Source organism: Engystomops pustulosus, chromosome 3 (genome assembly GCF_040894005.1).
Source record: "Engystomops pustulosus chromosome 3, aEngPut4.maternal, whole genome shotgun sequence".
Classification (NCBI taxonomy): domain Eukaryota; kingdom Metazoa; phylum Chordata; class Amphibia; order Anura; family Leptodactylidae; genus Engystomops; species Engystomops pustulosus.
This window is the reverse complement of record NC_092413.1, coordinates 36,128,537-36,150,521: the sequence shown is the minus strand read 5'-3', so window position 1 is coordinate 36,150,521 and position 21,985 is coordinate 36,128,537. Positions and strand designations below refer to the sequence as shown.

At 38.7% G+C, this 21,985-nt stretch overlaps 1 protein-coding gene across 2 annotated transcripts in view; it reads left to right on the top strand.

Annotated features, from left to right (window-relative positions):
* SNAP25 (synaptosome associated protein 25) overlaps positions 1-20,375 on the top strand; it is a 75,006-nt gene extending 54,631 nt beyond the window's left edge. Inside the window, exons 5-8 of one of the 2 annotated variants that reach the window (XM_072140468.1) lie at positions 6,446-6,563; positions 12,074-12,199; positions 14,198-14,342; positions 19,107-20,375. In XM_072140468.1, coding sequence (XP_071996569.1) covers positions 6,446-6,563; positions 12,074-12,199; positions 14,198-14,342; positions 19,107-19,175 — 458 coding nt within the window. In that variant the 3' untranslated portion in view covers positions 19,176-20,375. Of the gene's footprint in view, positions 1-6,194; positions 6,313-6,445; positions 6,564-12,073; positions 12,200-14,197; positions 14,343-19,106 lie in introns of both variants that reach the window. The other variant, XM_072140469.1, reaches the window with a different exon arrangement.
* Positions 20,376-21,985: the final 1,610 nt, after the last annotated feature.

Below are 21,985 nucleotides of genomic sequence, written 5' to 3'. Positions count from 1 at the left end.
TACTTATACTATATCATATAATACAGCAAGATGTTCCCTATTATTAACCATTCCAAACTTTATTAAATCTGCTTTCTTACAGTTTAGTTCCTCCAGATCCTTGAAACCAAAAAAATAATTATCCTGAACTGGCATGCACAGCCATTAGTCATTAACATCCAACAGCAATCTGAATTATTTATGTAAATAAAATCAGCAGTAACGTTAGAAAAAAAAATCTTACATCTGCTGACAAGATGCCGAACCCCAGAGCACATCATCAATAAGTTATGTAGTGTGTAACAAAGTCATACAGATAATTGTTACAAGCCCCTTAGATTACCCAGAGACGGGTAAAATATTGCAGCCTCTGAGTTTAATTGAAGGTTGATCGATACAAGTAAAAGCCCATTATGCAATTTCCTTACTAATAAATAATTCACTGTTGTAGGGAGCGAATAAAAATCACCGCTGTGGAGAGATAACTGGTACATCCTATAGGGATTTATAAATGATATACAACATATCAACATTTTATAAAACATATACAAAAATCACAATCCTACAACTATACAATTGTTGTAACTAAATATGTTTTTGTATTTTGATTTTTTTTTTTTTTTAATCTCAGTTCTCATGTCTTTGCTAAATAATTTCTGGATCTACAGGCAGTCCCCGGGTTACATACAAGATAGGGTCTGTAGGTTTGTTCTTAAGTTGAATTTGTATGTAAGTCGGAACTGTATATTTTATCATTGTAATCCCAGCCAGAACTTTTTTGGTCTTTGTGACAATTGGATTTTAAAAATGTTTTATAGTCATTAGAATCAATATTAACACTAAAGCTTCATTACAGACACCTGTGATAACTGTTACAGCTGATCATTGTAGCCTGGGGCTAAAGTACAGTAAATTACCAATATCCAGAGGTCTGTTTGTAACTAGTGGTCATATGTAAGTCGAGTGTTCTTAAGTAGGGGACCGCCTGTATTTTGAACATTTAGAGATTTTCTTTTATTATGTATCCAAAGGCTTTTATCATTTAAAGTAATTGTACAATCATGATATGAATGAATAAAAAAAATGAAATAAAATGAATAAAAAGTCAGCATTAGAAATGAGTGAATCATCCAAGAATCAACTCGAAGAAGCTTCGCAGAATTTTTCAAAAGGCATGAACCGTGATTGAAACGGTCTGAACCGATGTTGTTCTAACTGCCCCGTCCTTCCTCTAGAAGACAGATTTTTCATGAAAAGGTCCCATCTTGCTTCATTTACAACTGTTTCTCATGTACAGACGGTCCCCTACTTAAGAACACCTGACTTACAGACGATCCCTAGTTACAAACGGACCTCTGGATATTGTTAAATTACTGTACTTTATCCTTAAGCAATTAAGATGTATTATTAATCCTGGTTCTTATGACAATCCAAAATTTTTAAAATCCAATTGTCACAGAGACCAAAAAAATTCTGAGGGGTTACAATGATAAAATAAACAGTTCCGACTTACATACAAATTCAACTTAAGAGCAAACCTACAGAACCTATCTTGTATGTAACCCGGGGACTGCCTGTATCCTCATTAAGCTCAGGGATAAATGACAGAAGTATATTTAAAGATTCATAAGAAGCAAATCACAAAAATATCGGATTTGATTAGTTGCACAAAAATGGTTGTTTCATATCAGATATACGAAGCGACGTATAGAATTGCTCAGCTCTAGTCCATAATGGAGATCACTTTATCTAAATGGCTATTTGGAGTCTTCCAAGATATATTAAGAAATTAATCAGTGTAAGACCTAAAAATGACACTCTCATTAGTTTAATCCAGTGCTTTGGGCTTAACCTTTTGATATTTAATGCTCTCTAGTGCGGTAACATGAATTATTAATTGTATAATATCCAAACAACCTCAGCCTGAAAGGTGAAAGCAATAAAACATTAGCCACATATCTAGCTGCCACGGAGGTTATTTAGAAAGATGTTTGAGATGAAGCTCCATACTTTTATGTGAAGTAAATGCTTCTTACATTTATGCATCCAGGGTTTTGCAGCTGTGTTTTTCCCTTTGCCTCTACAACTAGTGCAGCTGATTCTTAATGAAAATCTACCACCAGGATGAAGGATTGTAAACCAAGCACACTGACATACTAATGTGTGCCCCCTCTAACAGGATCTGCTCTTTTTTAAGCTTCTTATGCCCTGATTTTTAAGGGAAAAAAAATAAAAAATTTTGCAGTTGAGCCTAAACTGTGTTTGGTTTACAATCCTTTATCCTGGTGGAATATTTCCTTAAGAAACAAAAAATCCATCAAACTAGATGTGGACAGACTTGGAGCAAAAAGAGCAATCTTCTCTCCTGTACCTCCACTGGAAAAAAGGGAAAAAGGATTAGGGGTAAAGTCCATCGGTTTGTTCTTAAGTTGAATTTGTATGTAAGTCAGAACTGTATATTTTATAATTGTAGCTTTTAGACAAAAATTTTTTTTGCCCCAGTAACAATTAGATTTTCAAAATTTTAGCTGTAATGGGACCAAGGATTATCAATAAAGCTTCATTACAGAGACCTTACAGCTGATCATTGCAGTCTGGGACTATAGTAAAGCATTCAGAGAGCTTCACCAGATGTCAACGTGTCCAGAGGGGGTCCGTCTCTATAAGTCGGATGTCGGAAGTCAGAAGTAGGGGACCGCCTGTACTTTAGTCCCAGGCTGCAATGATCAGCTGTAAAGTGTCTGTAATGAAGCTTTATTGATAATCCTGGGTCCCATTACAGCACAAAATTTTGAAAATCCAATGGTTATCCAAAAATATTTCTGTCTGGAGTCACTATTATAAAATATACCAGTTCCAACTAAAGTACAAACCTATGGAACCTTAATTGTACGTAACTAGAGGACTGCCTGTACTTAATTACATTTGGAGACCTATACTTACTATTTGATTGAAAGTAAAGGACTCCCCCTCTCTAATTTACTTGTTTATCCACTTATTACTATCTAATTGCCAAAAGTTTAAAACAATCAGCAAGTAACCATGGTCCCTATAACAAACATTCAATGGATCTCCAGATGGATCCATTACAGCCATTAAAAGTTTACTATGGAAGGAGGGAGTAAGTGCTTCCATCATGTGTACAGTGGGGCATCATCAGTCACAATTGGGAAAAAGTGTGGAGAGTCACAAGATGGTCTTGTGCTTCACCAAATATTCTCTCATCATAATGTATATTATACTTTATATTAATAATTTATAGTAATAGTCTCTTTGTATAAGGAAAAGACAACTTATGGGCCCATAGCTCCTTGGCCAAGGTGTATCCCCTCAAGTTTTCTAAATCCATGTTCTAAAATCTTCTTATAAGAGTGGAATTGTGTCCGGAAAGGATTGAGATACGTAAGTGTTGAGACCACAATGGCATACCCCGTAGCTTCAATCCAAATGAAGGAACTAGGAGTATGGGTAGTCTCAGCTTGGAAGATTACATCTAGAGATGAGCGGACGAGAACTTCCCATGCGGGTTTGGGTGTGCCCCACACAACTTAGACATAAGCCAACTGAAAGCCATGGCTATTTGCTAGGGATTTAATATTGGCTGTTCGGCAGCTTATCCGTCAATATATGCAGATATCACGGGACACATTTGAACCCGAAGGGGAAGTTCAGGTCCACTCATCTCTAATTACAACAAAGTCCAACTTTTGGGATCCCTTCTCTTACGATACAGCCACTAATTTTATTGTGAAATCTTCTTAAATCTGGATTTCAAAAAAGGTGTTCGATGATTCGGGTTAGCCAAAAAGTATTTTATTATTTGAAATGGGCAGCTACAGTGATATTGCTTTTTGTTATATACTTTTATCATGGAAATTCTTGAAAAAACATGATATAATTATTATTAAATGCACTTTTCTTCTTTTCTCCTAAAACACAGCTTTCGGGAGCTTCACTTATATAGTATCTGACTAACAAGGAAGTATTGACCTGTGGGCATAGGTGTGCACAAAATATACGCTGGTCCACCCTAGAAAAGCAGTGGAGTAGAACATTAATTATACACTTTTCATACCTTCAATATACACCCTACAATGGTCTCTTATATGCACACCTATGCCCCAGTGTTAACATTATGTCAAGTTTTCCTTGGAAATTCTGAAAAAACTTTGTTTATGAATAGAGCTATAACAATCTGTCATCTGACATGGCTATGAAAAGTCTACAGAATCTCTCTAAAGTGGAAATCACTAGAGCATAGTCCTCTCCACCCTCTTCCACTAAAGCTTCTGGTCCCACAACACAAGTTGAGAACTCATCTGTCCATATTTGTGCATTATCGGGTACATTTCTTACATTTCATATGGAACATACCATACTCCGTTTCTGTCTAGGTCATATCAAGTTAATGTTCGCTATGTAATTTATGCCAGCAGGATACTTGCTAAAAGAGACAGAGGAAGACACGCTGGTTATGAGAACATCTGGAGAAATAACATGGTGGTCATGGCGTGATTTTTTACCTCTGTCTCTAGTGCTAAAATGTGGTGTCGCTGCCTACATTGCCTGATCATAAATGTTGTCAAAACTTTTTAATAGCTTTCTAAAACAAACATACCATGTTGCGTGCCTAAATACATTGAGAAAAAGTTGAGCTTCACACACAAGTTGAGAATATAACAAAGTAACAAACACAGGATATGTATCACTCGCTTATACGGGAATCTACCATTAAATCCAGGCACCGTGACTGTGCTAATCTTCTTAGATTGGTCATCCAAGGCCTCCTTACTTCTAAAATCAACTTTTGAAATCATACTAATGAGCAAGAAGGGCTCTGGGGGCGTAACAGAGCCCCGCAGTACCGTATCTCAACCTCCCCCTCTGCTCTCCCAGCCTCTGAAGCTGCAGCATGGAGGGGCTCTGGCAGTTCCTCCCCAAGCCCTTCTGGGTTATTCATACAAATTTAAAAGTTGATTTTAGAAGGAAGATAACAGATATAGAAATATCACCACAGTCATGGTGCCTGGATCTATGAGTAAATGTTCCTGGTCTATAATGTTTGATTTTCATGGTAGATTCCTTTAAAACTTTGACATAAGACAAGCCCAGAACTTCTTTAAAGGTGCTATTACTACAAAAGTGTACACAAAAAAACTATATTTAGCAATGGTCAAAATAAAATTTAGAAGGTAATATATAGAAAGTCAACAATCATAAGTTTAAAAAAAATCACAAAAACATGGGAACCTAGTATGGGGATTAGGGAAAAGAACATGGATGATAAGAAGGAAGAACAAATCTTTTCACCGGTTAGAGAAGGGAAACATTTTTGATGAGGAGTCAATTTATGTTAAGATAAAAAGTCACAACAATGTAAAAATAAAAAAAATAATATAACAAAGAATTAGAATTTTGGTTTCATAAACTGCTGCTTTATTTTAGAATTTAGATGGGTTTTTTTCTTGGCCCATAACAATCATATAGTTACCACTTTGTTGCGTATATAAGTGTCAACCTCCGGACATCGTTTCCTTCGTTAGTTTCAGGAACCCAAATAATAATACCCTTGGAATTAAGACACTTACACAATCAGGGCTTAATCTATATCTCCATTGAATGTCTAAGTGTATTACCTTGCTTCTAGGCTATTCTCATTGTAGACATCCGTGTAGCTTATCACGTATTTGTGCTTCCCAAAATGTAGATCTATGTACATAATGAACTTCAGTTTCCATTTTGCTAAAGCGTTTCGCGATAATGAATTACAGTCTGTAATTGTTGCCTGACTACGCTAACGCCTTTCTTTTCTTTAGAAGCTCTTTGTTCATTGGCTTGTGTAATAGCAATGATTTGTGATAATGTAACAATTATTTGCTGACCTGGATGTTGCACAAAGTCTTTGTCAATAGAAAATGTCTTGAGCCTTCGCAAACCGTAAATCAGGTGTCCCATACCATTACATAACTGTCCAGTAGACTAAAATCTGATCTCATGTTCATTTTATTGTTCCTTTATTCCATTTTGATCCCCCCCCCAAAAAAAAAAAATTCAAAAAAATCATTAAAAGCCCCAATGATCAACATCCACTCAATGCATCCGTCTCTGTGATGCATTGAAACTCCTATACAGATCCGTTTTCATAGTCCTTTATCATGTTCTGTTTAAGACAAATAAAATTTCATTCCACACTGTCATCCCTTTGTCCTGACCAGAACAACTTGATCGTGTTGAAGAAGGCATGAACCATATCAACCAAGACATGAAGGAGGCCGAGAAAAATTTAAAAGATTTAGGGAAATGCTGTGGCCTTTTCATATGTCCTTGTAACAAGTAGGTACTGGGTACCGACTATGCTCTGTGGTGTCCAGTTTTTGTCACAGTGAATGTCTGAAGTTTTGTCTTTCTTCTTTGTCCTTTTCCATCTGCTTCATTCTGTGGGGATATAATGCTTGTATTTAATCAGAACAACTGGAACGCATCGAGGAAGGGATGGAGCAAATCAATAAGGACATGAAAGAAGCAGAAAAGAATTTGACGGACCTAGGAAAATTCTGTGGTCTATGTGTCTGTCCATGTAACAAGTAGGTTCTGCCTGCCTAAGTCTTTGAGCACCCAAAGGCGGATCATTGAGCCTTGCAAAGATCATCGCTGCTAGACACATGGGCAGGAAAAGCATGTGGCATGCAGAGAGATCAGTATCCATCTCATAGAATAGACAGTGGGAAGTAGACATATTAAAATCAGGCATTCTGCAGTGAAGATTGCACTGCATTCTCTCCTTAGTAATACATACTTCAACACTTCCGTCTAAAAAAATTGAAAGATAAAAAATTCTCTACTCCGTATAGGAATTTGACCGTAAGTCATTGCAAACAAAAATGTCCAAAAAGTAACACGTAAAAAAAGTAAATATAAAAACTGACACAATAAAAATTAAAAAAAAGTTTTTGACGGTTCAGACGGAAATGTTGAAATGTTTTCCCAGTGCATGTAGATAATTCCTAGAAGCTTGCGGGTCTTTCCTGTTAATATTCTGGATAGGCGGTGCAGTGCATCAGCTCTTATCCACTAGTGATAATGCATTAAGCATTCATTCTTTCCTTCTCCCAGATGCTGAATAGACTATGTTGTAATGCACATGTATATTTATTGAAGATTGGTGCTTAATATTTTGTTTAGAATCTAGACATAATATTAGATCGCCTAGAATTTGGAAAAAAATATTTTGTCTAGAATTTAGATATTAAAATATATTGTCTACATTTAAAAAATATTTCAGAAATGATATTTTGTCTAGAATTTGTAGGTTATCAGTATGAATTTGGTAAAAGTGACCGAGTAACATTGCCATGAATGTTTGTAAATGAGAAGCAACCCATTATAGAATTTTGGTTAAAATTCCCTGAATTTGGTCATTACTAATACAAACCATGCAATTATGTGCATTATAATGTAGCCTATTTTAGACTGGACTATGATAGAAAAAAACGGATTCAGCATGTAACAGATTTTACAATGCGTAAGTCATGTGCAGCATAGTGGGGAGTGATTATTATTGATGCAGGACTTTTACAGGGTTTTGGTTACAATCAAAGGTCTGTATTGACAGTTTAGCCAACTCTTTAACTGTATGCTAAAGGACCTGACACCTCCTAATCTGACTATGTAAATCTATCTCATAATGAGCTTATGTTATTGCTATTCTTTGAAGAATGAGCAGAATAAATACAATTTCTAAAAAAAATTGGATATGTACGTTTATTGGAGACTAGAGATGAGTGGAACCAAAGTATAGGTTCGGCATTGAGGCGTGTTCCTCCCAACCTAGACCGGACATGCAGCCATGCTCATTAAAACTAGCCATTGCTATGATTGGCTATGGGGACACTCTGGCCAACCATAGCCACGGCTAGTAGTTAGGGGCGTTAATTTACTGGATTGGCTTCCGTGTCTTGAGGAATGTGCCCAAATGCCAAACTTGAGGTCACCTCATCTCTATTGGAGATAGAAAAATATCTCTATGTGAGAATACTTTGTACTCCCTTTATTTAAATATAAGGTATTATTAGATTATTTAGATTTTTTTTGTCCCTATATATGTTTTTGTAAAATATCCCACCAGGATATTACAAAAAATTATACAGCTCCAATATGAAATAGATTTGCATTCTGCCCATGTTGTAGGTTACAGCATCCTTTTACTCATGTAGTTAAGAAAAATTTGTCACAGTCAGATAATGTTGAAACAGAATCCCAAATAATGCTGCACAATTTAACATCTGCCACTGCAGGCATGCCTAGATTTTAATGGTTCTAGCAATGGCAACCCAGTCAAAAATGGTTTTATTAGACCGTAATAAAGTCACTGGATTAAAAAGGTTTTCCACCTTCAGATAACTTTAACATTTTGGCTTGTATTAGCCTCCTGCAGCTTTTACTAAATACATTGCTTCTTCCTGTATAACAAATCATGTAATGAGGATTTTCAGTAAAGAAATAAAGATTTTCTCTATGTATGATATGATTGCGGAAAATTTCAGATGTGTGCCATGCCGCATCATAAAAACTTGAGGTAATGACCTGGATGCTTTCCCTTCAGTGAATTTCTGAACCTAATAGGATGGTTTGAGGAGTATGAATATCATATAGACAAGGCCCTAGCTCCAAATCAAATCTGTACAATGATGTAGTGGCTCCACAGGCAAGTCCACTTGCCAGTAGAACCAGTCCTAGTCTGCCAGCCTATTATTGGGGTCCAAAAGGATGGCGCACACAGAAGCCACACTTTCCTCGGCATCTGTCTTTTGTTCAATTGAGAAAGGGGTAAAACACCCCGAAATGCGTTGTGTTTTAAAGACCTTGAATAAAAAATTTTAGTATACTCACCTCTGTGTGTGCCATCCTTTTGGACCCCAACAATAGACCACTTTCACATATCCTATAGAGTTTGGCAACTCCATCCAGGAGATTATCCTCTGAAAGCAGCACCAGACAAAAATTATCACCACAAAGCCTACAATAGTGTTGTGCCTATCTGCAGCACAACCTAAAACGGTGAGCACAATCTACAGCTTTATGTCCATTTGTTACCCCCTAAGATGTCACACTATTAGCGCTTTCTCCCTGTCCTTTCTTGCCACTTTCTATACCCCTAGTCTGCCGGTGACATCTTTCTGCATTGATTATTTTAAGTCCTGTTGCGGGTTCATAACCCATAAAAACTTCTTATATTAGCAAAGTGTCTCCTCTTTAGATCACTGAAAATAAGATGTGACATTTCTTCTGTGCACCTTCTTCAGTCGTGTGGACATGTGGAGCGTTTTAACCATCCACTGGTGCAGGAGAATGCGTTCTCTTTGTATTTAAACTAAAACCAATACACGTGTCGTCTCAACTCACCTCGCATGTCTGGACCGGCAAAACGCACTGGGAATGCTCAAGGCTGAAGCAAATGTATTCAAAGGAAAGAAAATCCAACGCGGCATCCTTCGTCCTTGTGCAAACAATTTTTATTAGTGTTACAGCATATTATACCACAAGTAAAAACACAGAGTATGATCTTATGCTGTGTTATTACACATCCGGTAAGAACACAGAGTAAGTTCATACTCTGTATTCTTACCCAATGTGTAATTTGCCGTAACACCTATAAAGATTGTTTGGCCTAGGATGAAGGACGCCGCGTTGGATTTTCTTTCCCATGAGTTCTCATTGTGTTTGAGTTGGCCAAGAAGATCAAGGTCTTGATAGCAGCATTTTGGGAAGGTTTAACAGGATGACTGAAAGACAAGCTACCGACCATCAAGCTAGCCTGGATGACATGATTTCACTGGCTTCCTGTTCTGACATTTTATGGAGTCTTGTTGGCCAAGAAGATGCCACATCTGTCTACAGCTCTAGAACCTCAGTTTGCATTCCATTGGATTCTCACAGGAGCATCTAAATTTAAGGAGGAATTCCAGCACAGACACAGCAACAATTTGTGCTTCTACAGTAGAGATAAGTCATTACGCCTGGTGCCATCCTCTAAAACTGCAAAACTTTGCAAACTGTTGATGAAGACCTCTTTCCAAAGCTGACTATTTATATATCCTGTAGTATTAGTTACTTTTGTAAACAGGCCTTTCTTGGCTCTGTTTCTGCTTAAAACCCGACCTTGATCACCATTAACCACATCTCCACTGTTCTTGAAGATACCAATGTCTGCCATATTAGTAGAGTACATCTTACTAGGTCCATCCAGTAATCTACAGAAACTAAAAAACGTGAAGTGTGAAATTTGCATATGAATCATGATTCAATTCTAACACAGAACAAATCATGTAATGGGGATTTTGATGCCGTTCCAGCTGTTGGATCCTGGTCCGATAGTATCAAAACATTCTGTCCCTCAGGACTTTCAGGGATTGCTTCCTCAATTTTCAGCTTTTCAGATATTTTTAATAAATCTTTTTTACATTGATTCTGATCATGAAGTCCAATTTACTTCCCTGTTCTGGTGGTCCCTCTTAAGCTTGGTAAATGTAAAATGGGGACTTTTCTTTTGTGCCCCCTTGGAAGTCTAGAGGATAAGTGGATCATGTTAAACAGATCCTAAAGAATTGACCACTTATCATCTACACGAAGACTGGGTGCCGTAAATTCCCTGGACCGAGTTATCTTAACCACTGCACCTCAACCACTGCATCTATGCCCTCTGAGGTGCCTGCTGCTATTTCTACTCCTCCAGTACTTCCTCCAGATTTGGAAAAATACTGACATTTAAAAATTTAAGAAGAAAATTTCTGACTGTATAATGTCTCAGGGGTACATGTGCACCCCGTCTTCTTCTGAAAGAACCAGTGCACATAGTCGTGGCTCAACTTACCTGAGTTAGTTGCCGTTGAAGGGAGACCACTTTAAGAGGTTGCAGCCTTGTGGTTTCAATGCAATGAGGTCCAAGCTACTGTGATGGTGCCCTAATTGGGCCTACAGCTGTAGATTAGTTTGGTCTTCTGGTGGTTAGGTTATAAAGATTTGCCCATAAGAACAAATCGATTATTTAAAGAATCAGAATCTCTCGAAATGAGAAGGATGCCCATTGGTTGATATAGGTAACACTCATTTTTATACTTCTTATGTGTCCTATGACAAAAGAATTTTTAATAATAGAAAAAATGAAATAGAAAGCAATGTATTAAAGCTACAGGAATATTCAAATTGATAGAGTTAGAGTTAATCTAAACGAGGAAAATCTTTTAGTGTTTTTGAAAAACTTTTTTGTTTTTTTTTGTTTTCTTTTCTTTTGAGAGAATTCTCCACTTTTGACTGGTTTTGTCCATCTGACAGCTGTTACTAATGGTACATTAAAGCAATAGTGAACCACTGGAGCAGTTGTGCTTAGTGAATAGTGTTTCACCTCCTATTCATGCCACCAGCTTGTGCATGAACAAGGTGTATTGGGCATTAACGCTATAATGCTTGTTTTGTTCGCTGCTGCATTCATTTCACTTTAGCTATTTTTCCTTTATTTTATTATTCTGTTGTCTTTGTTGACAAAGGTTTGTACATCAACTCTCGATGTATGGTAACTGTTTACAAGTACCGATATATTATCTCAAAAAAAGAAGTTTTCCCGATGTAGTTGTTTTTACAAGCGCCCAAAATAAATATGTAGACACTATGCAACCTAACCATTGCATAGTATTATTACCACTCATCTATGTCAATTAGAGGGATGTCCATGTGATGTGATGTACACACTATACTTGGAAGTTTTGTTCAGTGTATTGTACGTCCACCGATACGTCCTAATTTGTGTGTTTTGTGTTCAACTATAAGATTCAATGTTTTCCTCTTTACCAGATGAAAATATGAAAAATAATTGTGTTCATACAGTCTGAATACAGTAAAATTCAGGATTTCATGCTGATCAATGTCAGCACTAGATAATTGGATTCATGATATATCGGTATAAGGTGATGCCCCTGTCAAATGCTCATCTGCCTGAGTCAGCTCAATTACGTTGTGCCATGAAAAGTGTGATTTTTTAAAAAATTTTGTTTCCTGGTCGCCATGCTTTTATAGGTCACTGACATTGTTGTTTCTGTAGGCTTAAATCAAGTAATGCTTATAAAAATGCCTGGGGCAATAACCAAGATGGAGTTGTCGCAAGTCAGCCCGCACGCGTCGTGGATGAACGTGAACAGATGGCCATTAGTGGTGGCTTTGTCCGTAGGTAAGTTTGTGTCTTAAAAATTTTGGAAGACTTGCTAAGAGGTGCTTAATTGTGAACCTACAATGATAATCCGACCCTGTCCAGACAGGATGTAATATGAAGCTGAGTGTGGCACCTTTTGGGGAGTATATTAATGTGGCTCACAGACGTAATATAATTGGTGCACATCAGTAGTGAATCAGCACCCAAAAAAAATTATTATTATTTTTGGCGCATGACAATAACAAGTGAGGTGAAAGTTCAAGATTGTCATTGTGTACGTCAAAATTGGGTCGGTAAGCCATATTAAATTCCCTTCCTTGAATCCTGTCTGCTAAGCCCGCATGCTCAGACAGAGCGCTCTGAGTGCTATCTCTGACATCCAGGCCATAGGTTCACCACCAGTGTTCTAGATCATGGCACACCAATCTGGGCCCACATTCTCACAAATACTGCCAGTAGCAGGTTCCCATCAAGTTGTATTAACTGAAATTGTTTCCTTCCCTCACATCCCCATAAAATCAACTTTATGTAATACTGCATTCCATTACAAAGGGTTTGTGTAAGGTTTGGAGAATTTTTTTTGTGAGAAACATTACCCGGGTTGTCCATCGACTGTGTCTTTAGACCTTGCACTTGATGTGGTTGTCCCTGATCTTAAGAAAATTACCGTGGGGGGCATTTATTATTTACTTTCGAATGGAAAACTGGCAGATTTTTTTTCCTTTGCTGCTCCTGTTCCTTATTTATGAAGTGTCAGCGTCACAATATTGGTGTTTTTCCGACACTCGCATCCTTTTTTTATTTGTTCGCATAATCTTGCCGCAACTTGGGAAATACAGTAGGGAGTTGTATTTCATGTTCATTTATGGGGAGTTCGGTTATACCATGTGGCCATGTGCCAATGCATTAATCCCTTGTGCCGCAAACTTACACCCCATTAAATTTATATCACGCTTCCTTCACTACAGTTGATGTATGCCTGCCACTATGCCAAGGGAATCTAACTTCAACTGAGGCCCCATGCACACGACCGTATAAAAAAGGCCGTTTATATAGCCGAATATGGCCACATGCATTCCAATGGGCAATACAGTCATCAATGTACATGGCCGTACTGTTCACCGTACCGTACCGTAAGCGTGCCGTATAAAAATATAGAGCATGTCCTATTTTCCACCATGTATCCGTTCCCTACAGCCCATAGAAGTCAATGGGAACATATAAAATACAGGTTAAATACGTGCTGCATACGGCTGTGCACTGTATGCTGCCGTATATATATGCAATATCCAGAACCAGTGGGAGGGGCATTCTGTCAGCCAGCCAATAGTCAGCCAGCCATCATTTGCCAGCCCACCGTATTGTATACAGTTACGGTACAGATACGGTGCAATACGTTGCCATAGTGTTGCAATACTTCCCGTATTTACAGCCGTATATACAGAACAGAAAAGACCATTCGGTCATGCACCTGAGGCCTAACCTGATAAATCTCATGCTATACCAGTGTCGATCTCATCCTGCGGTGATGCACTTGTCACCGCTGCAGCCATTCACTGGCCTCAGTAGTCCTGTGCTATACATCTAGGCATTACTGACTGTAGTGGCCCATGGGCATGAATGGCACATAATCTCTGACATCAACAAAACTGTGAGGAACCACCAGAGGGGCGGCACTGGAGCAGATGGGAACTAACACTTGAGTATAAGTTATTTTTTAATTTTGTTTAGAATATTTTTCTTTGTTTTAAATTTCAGAGAGCCTCTTTATTATAGGGAAGCAAATACAGTAGACTGACTTAAAAATCTATGAGTGGAGAAGAAAATAATAACCTCTGCTAAGGAACCATCTACCATGGTGTTGACTACATTGCAAAATGGACAGATATTTAAAGGAACAAAGTTTTTTTTAATGTGTTTTGTTACAGCAGTCTCCAGGAATAATGGAAAAAGATGGTAAACTCAATAATATGTTAAAATGTTATGGTATTAAGCATTTTGCTGTATTCTTTACAGAGTAACAAATGACGCCCGTGAAAATGAAATGGACGAGAACCTCGAGCAAGTCAGTGGCATTATTGGAAACCTCCGTCACATGGCTCTTGATATGGGCAATGAGATTGACACACAAAATCGCCAGATCGACAGGATCATGGAGAAGGTCAGTAGAGGGTTCTTGGAAGGGAATAAGCATGACTGGGGTTATTGGTGGTTTGGCATAGATCACTCATCAAGGGGGTGTGGACTTTGGATATTCTCTGGGTCTTTTAAAGAGTTCCCAAAAAATAAGACAATCACAGATTGTACCTATAGCAATGAGTTATAATATACGTCACTAGAGGGGTAGCTGCCATAGCATATGCCCCAGATATTAGTACAGGCAGTTCCCGGGTTACATACAAGATAGGGTCCATAGGTTTGTTCTTAAGTCAAATTTGTATGTAAGTTGAAACTCTATATTTTATAATTGTAGATCCAGACAATTTGCCCCAGTGACAATTGGAGTTTCCAATTTTTTGGCTGTAGTTGGACCAAGGATTATCAATAAAACTTTATTACAGACACCTTACAGCTGATCATTGCAGTCTGGGACTAAATAAAAGCATCCAGAGAGCTTCACCAGAGGTCACAGGGGGCAGAGGGGTCCTTCTTTAACTAGGGGTCGTCTGTAAGTCGGGTGTCCTTAAGAAGGGGACCGCCTGTAGACACTTAGCAGCAACTGTTCCGTTCCCACAGGAAAGATTAATCATCTAAAGGGCTCAAAGAGATGAGAGAACCCAAAATAAGGTGCAGCCCGCCAACTAGCGGGGTCATGTGATTAGCACTAAATGCCAGACAACCACCACTAGACCGCTATTGCTTCAAATGGAAAGTGCAGATTCCAAAAATTTGTTTGTAAAATTCTTGCAATAGTTGTTACAGGGCACATGGTCATGTTAACACCCCCCCCCCCCCCCAAAAAAAAAGCAAAAAACCCGTAAGTAGATAACAGCCACTATCTAAACACAATACGGTTTGATGACTAGGTTTATCTAGAGAGCCCCCACCCTCCCATGCCGGCTCCTTCTACACTTCACTCACCTCCGGCCCATATGGCATCTCAGAAGTGCACTGAATGTTATTCTGTCTTTTGTGAGAGATTTGACTTCTATTTGAAGTGTGAAATCAGCTGAAGCAGTGAAATGACACCAGAACCTTTTTTTTGTTTTGTTTTGGGGGGTTTTTTTCAAAGAAAAAGATATATACAATATTTTTTTAATTATTACAAATGTTATTTAAAACACCACAGCAGTTTTTCATGCAGTTTTTGGAGTCAACATTGGAACTAAATTGAAAAGGTGATTTTTGATGTGGTGTGTGGGGGACGTGTGTGTTGTGAACATTTTTCTAATATACTTCATTAAGAAATTTTGCTAAGTTTGTAAAAACTGTACTAAGTGCCCCTTAGTAAGAATGTTACTTCTACATTGCTATGGAAAATCCGTCTACCAGATTGAAGACAGATATCTCTCTCTCCTCTCCTGTTTGTTACACAGCCATGAGTGTTAACCCTTTCTGCTCTCTCCCTGGCTACTGTATGCTACCGTATGAGCATTATTTTAAAAGATCAAGTTAAAAAAGGAAGGGGTCAATCCTCCCATCTCAGAGCTGTTTAACCAAACATAGGGAGATTAGATGTAGCTCATGCAGCCTCTACAGACACACTTTACAGGTTGGAATATGCATCTCTATGGGGGGGGGGGGACTAGCTTAAGAAACATTTTTTATAGACTCAGTAGAATTTGTTAATATCATTAACAAAAAATAACACACACACATATATATATATTTACAAAAATGTTCATCACATCCCCCCCACAAAAAAATATTAAAAATAATCTCAAGTGACAGGGAAAGTGGTTGTCCAGTTTCAGTAAATAATTGATATTGTTTGTGTACCGTATTTTCCGGACTATAAGGCGCACTTAAAAGCCTTGGATTTCCTTGGAAATCCAAAGTGCGCCTTATAGTCTGGTGCGCCCTATGTATGGCACAGGGCAGCGGACCATACTTACATAGGTCCCCGCTACCGGAGACCGGAGACAGCAGATCTCCAGCGGGAACTGCAGACCACGCGGCACGAACAACTTCTGCTGCGTGGTCTGCAGTTCCCGCTGGAGATCTGCTGTCTCCGGTAGCGGGGACCTTTGTAAGTAGGGTCTTGTCTTCGGGTCGCGTCGCGTCTCTTCTCGTCGGGTCTCCGCTCCGCCCCCGGACCTCCGCCACGCCCCCGGGCCCTGCGCCTTATAGTCCGATGCACCTTATATATGGAATTATTACATATATAAGGCGCATCGGACTAATGCGCCTTATATTCCGGTGCGCCTAATGGCCCGGAAAATACGGTAAGTAAAAGTTATACAAGCTTTCAATATACTTTCTGTATCAATTCCGCGCTGTTTTCTAGATTTTTGCCTGCTGTTCTGCTATATAAAACTTCTGTGTTTCCTTCCACTTACTTCATATGACCACTGGAAGTATACAGAGAAGCTTTCTATAGAAGTACAGCAAGCAGAGATGTAGACAGAAAGTATATCAAAAAGATTGTATAACTTTTCATTACACAAATTATATCAATTATTTACTGCAAGTGGCCAACCCCTTTAAGCTTGAAAAATTTTGTGCCACTAGACAACATTTTGCGGAACCTTCTTGCAGCAAAACTAAGGCTCCTAGCTGAAACGCGTCGAAAAGTGTTTTTACCTGATGTGTAATATGCTGTAACACCAATATTATTTGCACGAGGACGAAGGACACCACGCTGGATTTTTTTCCCTTTTTTTCAGCAAAATCAACATGTATTGGTTAGCCACTCTCATTTATATCATGTGTTACATGCTCTGTTGAGATCTCCTTAACTTATCTTCTGTAATTATGCTCTGTTATAGCATCAGACAAACTTTTTTTGTCTGTGATTTCAAAGATAATCTGCGATGGAGGCTCCTAGCCATAATTTTAGTGGCCCACCAGAGTATCATTCAGTAGGCCCAAGCTCTAACATAGTAATGGACCACAGAAATGTAACATACAAGATCCATATACAAACCAATTAGGAAACTTGTAATGATCTATTCCCTAGGAGGGAATAGAAACTTCACAAGAAACTTGAGTCCAACACTACACCTAATGCTGGTGTAAATGTAGCCTAATATTCTTCATTGACCTCAAAACAGTATCAGAAGTTCTCACGATCTCTCAGCTGGAACTCCACTGGAGAAAAGTCCATCCGACGTGCACGTTTTTGTTTGGCCGCCTGACCTGGATATTGGTGGCCGAACAGCCAATCTGGCAAATGGATGCTCCAGGCAACTCTCCATGGCTATGAATGGCCAGAGAGACACAGGTCTCCATCCAGCAATATGCCCGAGTCAGGCAGCCGAACACCGAACCTGAACATCGGGTTCACTCACCTCTATACACCACCCAATTTTCAGTGACTATTTTCTTAGCTTCAAAGATTGTCATTTGATCCAGTAAAAATCAGCAGGATCTACCAAGAACCTTAGAAGGCCACATACTAATGGGTAGTTTGATCATGAAGGGTAGAGTTGGTATGATGTGATTAGTTTCTATGTCAAAGGTTGTGGTGGCATTGACCACCACCAGAAGGTGACTTACTTTATAGGAGTTTCTGGGCCTTTTAACAACTAATGACCTATGCATTGATCAGTCGGGGTGTGACACCTCCAGTGGTGTACTGTATGTAAACCCCTTATGCTAGGGACGAAGCAGGAAACAGACAGCTCTGTAGATAGTGTATGAGCCGCAAGTCATGTGTAGCTCTTAATTTGGTATACGAGACCTGGATCTGTCTGCTTGGACTCTGACCATAGTCTACAATTCAGTCGGCAATGCTGCGTACAGTTGATCGTTGGGTGGTTCCAGTTGTCACTTATGCTCTATCTATGCTATTATGTTCCTATGGACAAGAAATAGTATAATTTATATATATATATATATATTTTTTTTTTTTATTATTATTATTATTTAAGATACAGTCATTTGATTATAGTTGATATTTCTGACATCTCTTTTCCAAACAAACTTAAGGTTCCTAGTTACTTCACGGTGACCTCGTTTTAGTGGGTTGTAGGGACCCACTAAAATGAGGTCACCATGAAGTGAGGGTGGACACCATGTCACTTCACGAATTTCTAAACTTATTTGTTTTTATTCTAAACTGCCGAAACCGACTGGAAAAAACACCTTTCTTTCAGTTACTAATTCATGGAACGGACGTGATGTCATGCTCATAATAGACCTAAATTTGTCTAGAACTCTGGGGGGAGATTTATCAATGTTTCCCAGGTTCCGTCAGTTTAGTGAAGGAAAACCCTAGTCATTTTCTGCGCCAGATTTATCACTGTGTTAATGAATCTGGTGCGGGATAAGACCGTCGGTTTCCAGTTTAGACCTACTTTAAAGCACGGAACATTAAAATAGACCATGCCCCCTTTTCTGAAGACCACGCCCCCCCACACACACAGTCAGACAAGTCGGAAAATGGCTAAAAACAGGTCTCAAAAGCCTTGATAAATGTGGTGTAAGGCTTTTCGCATTTTTTTTTGGCGCAAATCCACCAGAATTGTGGCGCAAGTGCATTAATACATCCCCCCCCTCTATGTTCGGTCGTCTTGGCAAATCCCTCCAATTCCATACCAATTACATCTACAAGCTGTTACTAGCGTAAGGGCTAATGCATCACTTGGTGCCCACTGTTGCCGCAACACTGCGCCGTCCAAGACTTAGCAGCCCCCAGTCTTGTTTGAAGAATAAGCCCCCCGTGGCTCTATATAGGTTCCCATGGACAGCCAATAGGATTTAATAAGCCACTTCTTTGTTAACAAGATACTTACACCCCCTTTTCTCCTTTTGTTTCCCTCAGGCCGACTCCAACAAAGCCAGGATCGACGAGGCCAACCAACGTGCCACAAAGATGCTGGGCAGTGGCTAGAAGACACAAAGCTTTATTTTATGCTCCATACTGTCCCGCTCGACAGTACTTTCATGCTTTTATCATGGTATTTACATACTAGGTTTGCACACATGCACATATCACCCTCCCTCCTACCCTATGTAAATGTCGTCCTGTGTAGTATGTCAGCTTTCCAAAAATATACTTGTTATTATGTTTTTGTTTTTGTTTTCTAAGTATATTCCTTTCCAAAGGTTGTATATAGTGATCTACGCGGGCTCACTATAATGTTTTATTTAATTAATTTTTTTTTTCATTTTTTTTTATGATGTTTGCTGAATGACAACAGTGTAGGAATGTTTAACGTGCTGTTATCCTTACTCTATACAGTATTGTTCTCGTAAATCTGTGACATTCCACAGAGCTACTGCCTATATCCTTTTTTGGTGTCATGATACTTAAGCTGTGGGACTGTCCTGGGTTCAATGTTTGCTTCCATCTGTTATAATTTCATGATTAGAACGTGAAACTATATTACTATAATAAGCATTGCACTAACAAGTGATGTGAGTTATGCATTTATGCATGGAAATAAATAGACATTTTAGATGCCTACATACAAAGACCTATCCCGCGGCAGTAGCACATTCAATAAAAGCATGCTGAGTATTTGGACACTGTTGGGACTATGTTATACCAGCAAGTTTGCAGTAGTGCCACTTTTTCTGTCAATATATTGTTCTATTTAATCATTTTCATGCTTTTTTTTATTTCAAATGGACAGACTTGGCACACAAATCCAGCAAGGAAAATGTTGATTTTTAATGCTGGCTGATATATAAAATACATTTAAAAAATTATATATATACATATAAGGTTGTAATATAGGGTTTGGGTACTGTTTATGAGGATCCTCTTTTGGAGGAAATGACTACAGTCTAAAATGGTACAAAGATATGTAATTTTTATAAGGCTGGGTCTTGTTAGCCACTTCCCCCCCACGTGGATTTTCTTTCTCTTTAAGGTTTCGTTGCTTTCCTAGAGCTATGCACTCCAAATCGCTGAGATGTTAAGTAGATTTAAAATTTAAGACAATAATCTAAAGGAATGAACTCTAGATAAACTGTGATATCAAAATCATTGCAGCATGTACTATTAAATTCCTTCTGTCTCCTGTCAGTTTGTGACGTGATTGACATTTTGTAGCTAGTTTAAAACAATTAAAAATGATAAATCTGACCGTCTCTGTTTGTTTGCTTTTCTTGGACGCCTGTCATCACGCTACACCCACACCCTAGGATCAAAGTGTTTTCTTCCTCTGTCGTTGAAACCAACAGATTGTCAAATGTTCATCCAGATTCTAGAACGCCTTTGGGTTGTGAATAACATGAACTGACTAATGGAGTTTAAAGACCAGTGGAAAGAACCAAGAACTATAGACAAGATAATGTGGCATGTTGTGGCATCAAGTTCCTTGCCCCCGAGACATAGGGGGGAATTTACTAAGACTGATGTGCAGGCTCCGACTTCTCCGAGATTTCAGATGTAGTCTCTGCCAGTTTTATGACTATAGTAAATACGGTGCGCCAGTCTGTAGACCCAATGACTTCCACACTTTCCAACCAGATCCCCTCTTGACATACCTTGTCCACCAGTTTTCTATGTTATTTTCCCCCATAATTCGTAGGACCTCAGGTAGCGTAAGACATCTATAATAATGGTCATATATGGAACATTGGTCATATATGGAGAAAATAGAGCTCCCTGAGTCATAGAGTGAGTAGAGTGTAACTGTATGGCCCCATGCACATGACAGTGTTGGGGCGTATGTATCTATGGCCGCAAGCTTGCAGCCGTTCATACATCCCCCATAAATGGCAATGGGCGCACAGAGCGATACGGTGCAGCATACATGTGGCTTCGTACCGCTCCGTACACGTGAAAAAGATAGGACATGTCACCATGCATTGCTATGGAAAGGGGCGGGCATACGTTTGGTGGGCATGTAGCCTTCATGTAATAGGACAATGCTCCATGGTGTATCCACATTATATAGGCTACTTGCTTTCACAAAAAAACTTCCAGCAACTCACACTCTTTGCATCCATACATAAGTGCCACTCCACCGATTAGGGGGTTACTTGATTTTTTTTAATTTATCCCTTACTATTCCATATTGTCCATGTTAATTTTGGTACCCAATATGGTAATTAGTTTCTCTTCTATAAGAAGGGTGGTTCTAAGCTGGAGCAGGCAGTCTAGAACCACAACCAGAGTCAAACACACGACAAACAAGTAAAACACTATTTATTTAATCTTGTTAAAAACATGTAGGCTAGAGAAAAAAAATGGAATGTTTAGGAGTCAGGGTAGAGGCATGTATTAAAGTATATGAAGAGTTAGAGTTGCTGAAAAATCCTCTACAAAGGAGACTTACTAGAGCAGTAATGGGGGACCTTTAAGAGAGCGAGTGCCCACACTACAACAAAAACCCACTAATTTATCACAACATGCTGACACAGCAATTTATGCAAACAAGAGAAGATCCCGGCACTTTGAGGTAGCAAGGTTATTCTTTTATTATTCAAATCTTATCCAAAAATAAATGGCATCCATAAATTAATCGAATGCATTTCGGCTCTCCTGAGCCTTTTTCAACTGCTGCTTTTTGATAGCTCAGGAGAGCCGAAACATGAAATGTGTTCACATAAATGAAAACAAAAAACTATGACTTACCTGGTTACTTCTCTTCACTCCATAATCTGTGATATTTTTACTCTCCATAAAGTCATCCAGGCCTCTCTTGAACATGTACATAGAGTCCTCCATAACAACATCCTGCGGCAGAG